We start from the raw sequence: 9,564 nt of genomic DNA, 5'->3' as shown, positions 1-9,564 counted from the left end.
TACAATCAATACAAAGTTGATTGCCTTATTAGCTGAACTAATATGTACCATTGAAAATATGTAAAACGGAAATAGAAGTTCTGGCCAGTTTTTGGATGGAACAATCTTACATCAATCTGGTGTTAAGAACTATGAAATATCCATGGATATATATAACTGGTTAGGGAAACTGCTTCTTTTAAATTTTCTTTTACTGATAATTTTTTTTCTCCTTTCCATAGTACATTATGCTTCTATGCCTTTAAATTCTGGCATTTTCCTACTTTCTGCATGTTGAAACATTGAAAGCCAACAAGTTTGATCTTTAGTTTTTGACTGCGTGGGTGCTTTAAAGTTCGAACTTCTGCTTTTCGATAAAGCTCAAGTTATCAGCATATTTGCATGAATGGCAATTGGACAGAGTAAAATATTTCCCAACTGCATTTGGTTAACATTTTAATGGAATAGATGTAAAGGGTTTAGATGGAGGAGTTAAAGGATAAGGTAACTGCAGGTGAGAAGGATCTTGAAGCTTAGCAGGATAGGAATCCATAAAACTAGGCATGTGCCTCTGCCTTGAGGGTGGTGGTGGAAATTGGCAGGGTTGGGTAAATGTGATTCTTGAATCTTTTGGCCATCTGGGCACAGGCAATCTTTTGGTTTTTACCTTGATTTCGTCGCAAACTTCTCCACAGCTACAACCATGGGAGGAATGAATTTATCATGGTACAGAGGAGGACTACTGCTACTTTTATTCTTTTATTGTATTTGTTAATACTCATAAAAGTGGAAGCTCCATCGCCATTGAGCAGCCCATTACCATTAATCACCACACCAGTGACATTGCAAATACAGACCCTTCAACACGTGCAATCTTAGTAGCGAAATCATCTTCTCGAGAAATGGAGAGCACAGATCTGAGCAAACCAAAACGTAGTTGGTGGCATCAGTTATGACTGATGCCAGCGTCCAAGTAAGTCGAGCTCACAAGCAGCAATGTGCAAACTGTGAAACCCAAGACTGGTGGTATATGAGAAACCCTCAAATTCCATACCAATCATTTAGAACAGGAAAAATCTTCCCTGTCATCGTTGATTGGGTGTTAGGAATACATACGTAAAGAGAAATTAATCACACCGTACAATTAGACCGAGATCCAATGCAGAAACAACAGATAATCCTTCACTTCATTCCTGCCACAATTATGTCAGATACACAAGTCTTTGAACTTTCCATTGAAACTATAAATTCTTCCAGAAGAAAAGAAACTATACTAATGTACAAGCTTTGCTATAGATGCCGTTCCGTACCTATAAAAAAATCAAACAAATTAAAGAAGGAGGACCACCATTGCCTGAATTCAATGACATAACAATTAAAAAAAAAAAAGGAAAAAAAATTTGATATTTAACTCCATGGGTCATCCCATCCCTTGGGTCCCTCTCTTTTGACAAAGTTTATTATTGCCTGGACAGCTTCCTGAACTCGGTTGGACAGGGCATGGTTTCCCCATTCAATTTCAACCTTTTCTGCACCACCCATTGCTCTGCATAATCTGAAGACGTACAAGAAAATATCGACAAAAACAGAGGTCAGAATAACGACACAGATCAGGTGAAACAAGTTAAAGCATGTTCATCATATCTAACAAATATTAGACACACGATTAAAAACTTTGATAAGATTACAAGTCTTACCTCTCAACAAGCGCTGTCTTGTCAACATACTCTGGTACATATTCATCAGCCATGGAAAATATGATCTGCAAAACACGAATATTAGAATGGCACTCTAGACCATTACAAAGCATCTTGTATAGTCACATCACAACCAAGATATGGTGATCACAGGCACAGAGTAGCCATATAAATGAAATCTGCAGGTGTAAATTCAGTTTGCGTTCAAGCAATTCAACCAACCAGAAATCATGTCATGCTAGAAATATAGCCTTTGGTCTATCAAATGCGATGGAAAAAATTACTGATTTTGGACATAACTATGTACTGCAATTTCCTACCTGACAAGGTGTGTGGGACATGTGTCCAAGTCTCTGCCTCAGCTGGTCCTCACTTAAGTCGGAGCTAAACAAGTCATCATCACCATTATATGCACAAAGCGAATGATATCTACAAGACATGTTGCCATTTGGTGTCATTTAGGTAAGATGACCCTATTCAAACATATCTTTATTGGTAACCATAAGCCAATAACAGGTTTATCGATAACCACAGGCCAATAACGAGTTAACAATATGCAATTAGTCACCTATAGGCGGTCATAGGGACATCTGGATTTGCTTCCCTGGGCATTAGCTCTGACCCTCGGCCTTCACTTATCATTTTTGAAGCCAAATCAATTATTGAAGCAGTTTCGGGGAGCGTAGCATTGTACTCCCGATCACTAACTGGTGCCTGAACAGCCAACATTGTCAACAAGCTGAAACTAAAGCTCGCCGTCCAGGCAACATTACATACAGTAATGATCACAGTACCAACACTGTCAAGTAATACACTGAACAAAAGACAGTATAACTAAGCAGATTAATCATTCTCCTTTAAACATCAGATAATATATATTATGTTTGACCAACTACAAGGGGCACTTGTCACGACAAAAGGGACGAGTGTGGATGCAGACACAAAAGTGCACTGATTCAGGCATGAGAGATTCTTAAATTTCTCTCTTTTATCTCTTATTTGTTATCTAAGGACCAATTTAGAGAAGCTAGCTTCAAAGAATAAGATGGTTAAAAGATTGAATCACCAAGACATTGAGAAGCTGAATATATATCTTGAAAGTAGAGTAAAACTAAATGGATTAACTAAATTACCTGCAAAATGGCAGCACGGACTGCTTTGGAGCATGCAGTATTTGTCCGCATGTAATGCACAATGTCCTAATCCATAAAACCAAGTCAGACATGTGACAACTACACAGTTTTCAGATGCTCTGATGCATACAACGTTAAAGCAAAAGAAGAAAGAGGCAATCACCTGACAGCCTGTACTATGTCCAAGCAGTACAACACCCTCAGAGTCTTCCTTGTTTATTAAGTAATTTATCAATTGATCCAGCTCCATAGCATCCTTCAGCATAAATAAGCAGAAAAGTGAATATGCAAAACAAAGAGAAAAGATATCATTCAAAAATTACATAACTAGTGCCACATTGGATCTCTACAAGCACAAGGTTATGAACTTGCAAACTAAGCAGTTCCAAATCTTAAGAAAATTGGATTAAGCAATGTGTGCACAATTTACTTTGGCAACTTTTATTTCACAAGAGGGGGATAAGTTTCAATTAACCAAAAAATAATAATAGGAAAAGAACCTGCTTATCTAGAAGATAATAGTATATTGCTCTTCCCACATACCACTTTCATGGTAATTGAAAATTACGGACATCAAGGCAAGCAACTTAGCAATACTAGAATGAGATATATACTAGTGCAAATGATATATGACAAGCTTAAGGACATATATTGACAAATACACACTAACAGCAAATTTGATTGAAGAACTTTAAGATAAATGCTGAAAGGAACTACTTTACTTGCTTCAGACTTGATGTGCCATAACCGCTATATGAGGATGACATCAGGAACTGAACTAGTGACCACTTCTCCTTCTCCAAGGCACTTGCCAAAGGCTCCATGTACCTGCAAAATATATCATCTCCCTTAGGAGCTATACCAACCAATTCAAGTTAAGCTGTTTTTGTGTTGCCAATTCAGCTTGACATGCAGATGAACTTAGATCCTTTGCAAACATTGAATGAAGAACATACAGACACATACAATGTTGCAGTAATTTACATACAGAGGCATACAATATGCTAGTACTCTGCACCTGCTCTGCAAATGATTAGTGAAAACACGAAAGAGAATGGTTGCTTAGAGCATAGAAATGCTTCTTTCAACTGATGAAAATCCAACGACAGCATAAATTTATGAGAGCATGTCATGCAATGTTAAGAATTACTCCATCCTATAGTATTCAGGTCCCATATACTGTCTCCTTTCTAAAGCTTGGGTACCATACCAGTAAATCTGAATATCCTAAGAATAAACCCGCTATCACCATGAGTCCAGACTTAAACATATCAAGATCCTCACAGCAAGCCCAAAATTTCTCAGGTTTGGTAATATTCAATTAATTACTTCAGGATGCCTTTTCAGCAAAACTATCATAGATAACCATGGAAACTTGTATTCTCAAACCCAACATACTCCTGGTGCAAGAAACCTTGCTTTTACTTTAATTAACATGTTTAATCTATATGTTACTTCCATCCACTTTTCAACACCATCATTCAATGTCTCTAACTCTTACATTACTTCTTTTACTTGCCTCTGGTGAACATAACATTTTTACCTCTGCAACCCTCTATTGAGTATTATTGGAATATTAACTGCAAGAAGAGACCCCCCCCCCCCAAAAAAAAACCCAGCTAATCATGATTAAACATATTCAGTTTCAGTCAGAAAAATCCTAGTGCCACACTCACATATCATTAAAATAATGCATGATTCATCTTTCTCATGTTTGTTCTAGAATGCCCTGCTTTCAATCAGGATGAAAAACTGTCACATCCTTTAATTACTTGACTCCATAATACTTTCCTTCACTACATATTACATCTAATGTTTTGGTCAACATATTACATTCATAACTACAGATTGACCAATTGTAGCCACCGTGAAAAATCCTCGACTCTTCAACTAGCCACAGGTTGATAAACAATTCACAAATAATTCCGATGATCAACCACAATGAATACCACAGAGGGGTTCACGCACTATAACGGGCTAAAACCAAAACCAGGAGACAGAATAAGCAAGGAACTTCATAAGGTGCAACAAACTTATAGTATTACTGTATCAGAATGACAACACATACTGGGTAGCCAAAAATCCATCTGTCAGTCCCCCAATAAAAATCACTTGCTGTTTATAATCACCTGTTTTGAATGCAACCTGCACCAAGCATAAACACTTCATAGGCACCATGTTCAGAAATACATGTATAGACTGTGGAACAAAAGAGAAATACAAATAAACCCACAACATTCAGCTGCCTATGGCATTGAGTTACTACACTCCGAACAAAGGCAAATGCTTCCACAGCACTTTATGACTCACAAAAGCAGGAAACTAAATTGATGGCCAAAGTTGAAAGCTTTGTGAGTGATATGGTGGTGACTGCACGTGTCAACTCATTCACTAGACAGAGTAATCTTGATCCATGTTACATAATTCGAGAGGAGAAACAACTGTGATCTTTTCTCAACTTAAAAGCCACCTAATCTTGTTTATAAGGAACAGTATTAAATGCCAACTCAAAATAAGATTCTATTCTATCCATAATAATCCGATTTATATTGCTCATAATTTAAATTAGGGTGTTAGCCTAACCCATTGATGGGAGAGAACTATGCTGCTTCCCTGAATAACGTCATCAATATTCTTCTTAAATTGCTATTCCCTTGCGCATGTGCCAAATCCTGCCCAGAGTAAAGGTCCAAATTTGATTTCTTCCCCATACTCAATGTACATGTTTGTATCAAATTTACAGTCTAATTTCTATAAGTAGCTCCTCCTTTTTCATCCATCTAGTAGATAGCCATGCCATTGCCAAAATCCATCCGTCATAGCAACAATTCGACCTCAATATTTAATCTCTGAGAAAATTACAGGTTTCTTCCCCCGCCCCTCTACTTCTCTTCCCTCTAAGGTTCTAATCCTTGACATACTAGCCATGAATTTTCATGAATTATCGTAATTCAACCCAAGAACACAATTTTTCATAACAACAAAGAATACCCAATATCACATTTTGAAAATTCAGCATGGAACTAAAAAATAAATAATTCATTGCATAAAAAGAACAATTAGGAAAAGCCCAGATCAAATCATAAGAAACTAACTAAAGGGAAAGTAGAGAGACAAGAAATGAAAGAAAAATAATCAAATTTTATGCTTACCTGAATAGACTTAGGACCGTACTTGAACATGACACCCACCAGCTGATTTTTCTTGTTAATTGGTCCACCACCGTCTCCGCCTGCGGCCGCCGGGGCGGAAGAATTATTAGCCATCTTGAGACTGCCGGAACGGCCTCGGACAATGCCGGAGAGCCAAGAAGACGATGACGATGACGATGACGATGACGTGGATGAAAGGGAAGCTGAAGTCGAAAGATTCATAGCGGTAGTTTTAGTTTCATCCCAAAATATTTATGGGGAAAAAACTTGAGAAATTTTTTATTCTTTCTAGCAGTGCCAAGATTCAAATGAATTATCTTTTTTATTTTCTTTCTTTCTTTTTGTTCTTTTTCGGCTTACATTTGGTCCTATGGTATTACAAATATTATGGGGTTGATTAACAAAATATTACAAAGGCAATGTCACACGTTTGAGTGACACAGTTGTTCACTGATCTGTTGAATTAAACAAGAAACCCCAATCATTCGTAAGTATTTTTGTACCCAATCATAGATAGATTATAGGGGTGTCAATGTAATCGGCTCCCACTGGCTTATATGATTCGTATCTGAATAGACTGAATTGAGCAGAACTTTGCTTAATTATACATGAAATAACATGTACTAATTTCAAAGGCTACAAAAAGTTGCAAGTTTTGAGACTAATTGGTTGCACAATTACATCCGGTGGAAGTTGCAATAGAAGTTTGTATGACCCTTTTGTTTTTGATTTTTTGTTGGATTAGGCCAATTGGCAAAAAGCCCAGCCACTGCGTTGTGCTAATGGATTGGATCGTATGCACCATCAAGAAAGACCTGAATTATAGCATTGGCCGTTCATGGAAAGGGGTGCTGTGACTGCTGTCCACATGGAAGTTGTAAATTAAAGGTCTAACCAATTGTACAGGTGCGGGTTTCTGTTTGGCCTTCATTAGTTTTAAGTGTGGTTAAGTTTGAAGTCTGAACCAAAGAGTAGAGATGAAGACTATTCTCATCAAAGAGTTGCTAGAGCTATTAAACGAATCCAACTGTTTGGTAACTTGGTTCGTTTCGACTCGTTTGTGTTTGTGAAAAACTCATTTAAAACATTAAATGAATCAAGTTCGAACATTTTTTTTTTAAATTAATAATCGAGCGAACACGAACATGTTCGTGAGTTTTGACAAACATTCGCGAACATCGACATAATTGTCATTTGACAAATTTTAGGATTAAATTTATGGCTGGACTTTTATATTTGGAGGGCAAATTGCTTTGTTTTATTTGTTGTTTTTATGTTAATCTTAGTTATATTGTTAATGAATAATAGAATTTAATCACTTAATACTTTAATTGTTTTTGAGGATGATTAATGATTTGTATGACATATTTAAGACTTAAAATAATCTGGATTTGAGCTTTTCGAGCATGTTTCGCGAACTGCTCGTTTATGTTAAACAAGTCGAACACGAACTCGAACTCGAATATAAACTTTGTTTATCGAGTCGAATACGAACACATGTTTGGAGTTCGAAAGTTAACAAACGAACACGAATCTTGTTCGAATCGCTTAATGAACAAAGTTCAAACATGAGATACTCGATTCGATTCGACTTGTTTACAACTCTAGTTGCTACCTCTTTCTTATTCTCATCTTAATATCCATGCATAGTTATTAAACTCGGCCCGATGAGGAATCGGACAAAGGGATCGGGTCACTGGTTCAACTAGTACTAATTGAACCGAAGAGTATTAATTTAATATTTATAAATATAAAATAGTAATTTTAATATACATAAAATATATAATAAAGTGCTTTTAGATATTCATTATTTTGCTTAGAAAGATATATAATAGATATATAGACATTAATAGAAGATTTAATTTCATGTTATCGTACTTTTAAATAAATAAATAATATAGTCAAGTATAAAAACAAAATATATATCGCTTGTTTTAAAAAATATAGCATTAATTTTCATTATTTTATTTTTATTTAAAAATAAAGTAATTTTCTAACTAATTAAATATTGTCAATTTAAAAGTTAAAAGGATTAATTGTATAATAAAAAAATAAAAAAGTTTATAAAAAAATATTTAGTTATCCAATAAAAACTAAGCAAGTGGTAAAGTCTATACATATTTAAATAAAGATCGAATGTACAAATCTTATCAAAAACATATATACATTTTGTTTCAATTATACAGACCCACAATTAAAAAAAATATATAAACTAGGTCAATTGAAAAATCGAGCGGGTTCTTGATTGAACCACCGGGTCAATCGGATTTGACCATGTTAATTGTTTGTCCGATCCAACTAGAGATCCGGCCCATTCTAACGCCCGGATTATCGAGCCGATCGATTCAACCACTGGATCAGGCCGGGTTTTATAACTATGTATCCATGATCCTTAATCACATCATTTGGATTAGGCAATTCATATTTGGAAGGAAAACGCAGAAATGACCGGTTTTATGTTTGAGTTAACTTTGCAAAGGCAAGGTAAGGAGTCAAGAACAAAAGGGACGAAAAATATAACACCGATGGAGAAATCGAGGAGGTTTCATTTCTTTTGCTAATGAGCCTTTGTTCTCTGCCCTACGTTCCTTTCCTTTTCTACATGATAAGTATCCATTCTTTTCCTTGGAAGAAATTGTTTGATGCATAGTTATTAAATTTGTCACAGTGAGATGATTTAATTGGTCAACTCAATAAATCCATCATCTAGTCCTAAATTAATAATTGGGCAAGATAAGGAACAAATTTATTGAATAGTCAACATCCCATCAGTTCACTAGTAAATCCTTAATTATCAATTGATTTAGTCATCAGCCCAACCGCCAATTCAATAATTACATTAACATGAATATAGTAAAATACCAATTCAATAATTACATTAATATGAATATGTATAGCGTTCTACTGTATCCTGTTGCCACCCGTTCAACAAGTGACCTTGCAGTTGAACCGCCAAACCCATTAAACCAGTAACTTTGTCGGGTTGGTATCCGGGTAGGGGTTAGTAACTATGGCTTGAGGGCTTTGAGGCTTCCCCTTGCAAAAACCAATCAAGTGGGCTACACTTCTTGTTTTCTTTAGGTATGCATGGTAAATCTCTATGGTTGGTCCTCTTTTTGATTTTTTTCTGCACAAAAGTTTTTTCAGTAGGAATGGAGAAAGTTTGATTTCAGCAGTGTCATGTAAACATGGGCCAATAAGGTACCCAATCTTGGTGCTTACTTGCCGGATGTCAATAGGGGCCATGCGTTATATAACCAATCCTGGTGCTTCCTGCCAAGTAAAGAACAAGCTGCATCCCAAGGTTTTCTTCCCTCTCCCCCCCCCCCCCCCCTCTCCTCATGTCTTGACTCTTGAGTTGGAGAATATTGAGAGAGAGAGAGAGAGAGAGAGGAAAAGACTAGCCGGCATACTTGAGGGTTTTTCAAGTAGTTCTTTATGACAACTAGCAGGCATAATGTTGTTACCAAATAAAGACAACTTATGTTCTCCATTACTTTCTTGCTTCGAAGTTTTGAGTGGTCAATTTAGGGCGGAGCTAATGCGCGACTATGTGTTCGTATTGACAGTTTGGTAACCCTAAAATTAATGACTAATACAAAA

General features: G+C 36.2%; 1 protein-coding gene across 1 annotated transcript; it reads right to left on the bottom strand.

Annotated features, from left to right (window-relative positions):
* Positions 1 to 1,139: 1,139 nt before the first annotated feature.
* On the bottom strand, positions 1,140 to 6,314 carry LOC113736773 (UPF0613 protein PB24D3.06c-like). The gene is made up of 9 exons (XM_072081811.1): positions 5,962 to 6,314; positions 4,878 to 4,954; positions 3,532 to 3,637; positions 2,973 to 3,065; positions 2,810 to 2,875; positions 2,245 to 2,390; positions 1,997 to 2,105; positions 1,677 to 1,741; positions 1,140 to 1,534 (listed from the first exon to the last, which is right to left on the bottom strand). Exons 1-9 carry the CDS (start codon positions 6,181 to 6,183, stop codon positions 1,387 to 1,389), a joined length of 1,032 nt encoding a protein of 343 aa, XP_071937912.1. The 5' UTR covers positions 6,184 to 6,314; the 3' UTR covers positions 1,140 to 1,386.
* Positions 6,315 to 9,564: the final 3,250 nt, after the last annotated feature.

Source organism: Coffea arabica, chromosome 3c, assembly GCF_036785885.1.
Source record: "Coffea arabica cultivar ET-39 chromosome 3c, Coffea Arabica ET-39 HiFi, whole genome shotgun sequence".
Taxonomy (NCBI): Eukaryota; Viridiplantae; Streptophyta; class Magnoliopsida; order Gentianales; family Rubiaceae; genus Coffea; species Coffea arabica.
This window is presented reverse-complemented; position numbering and strand designations above follow the sequence as displayed.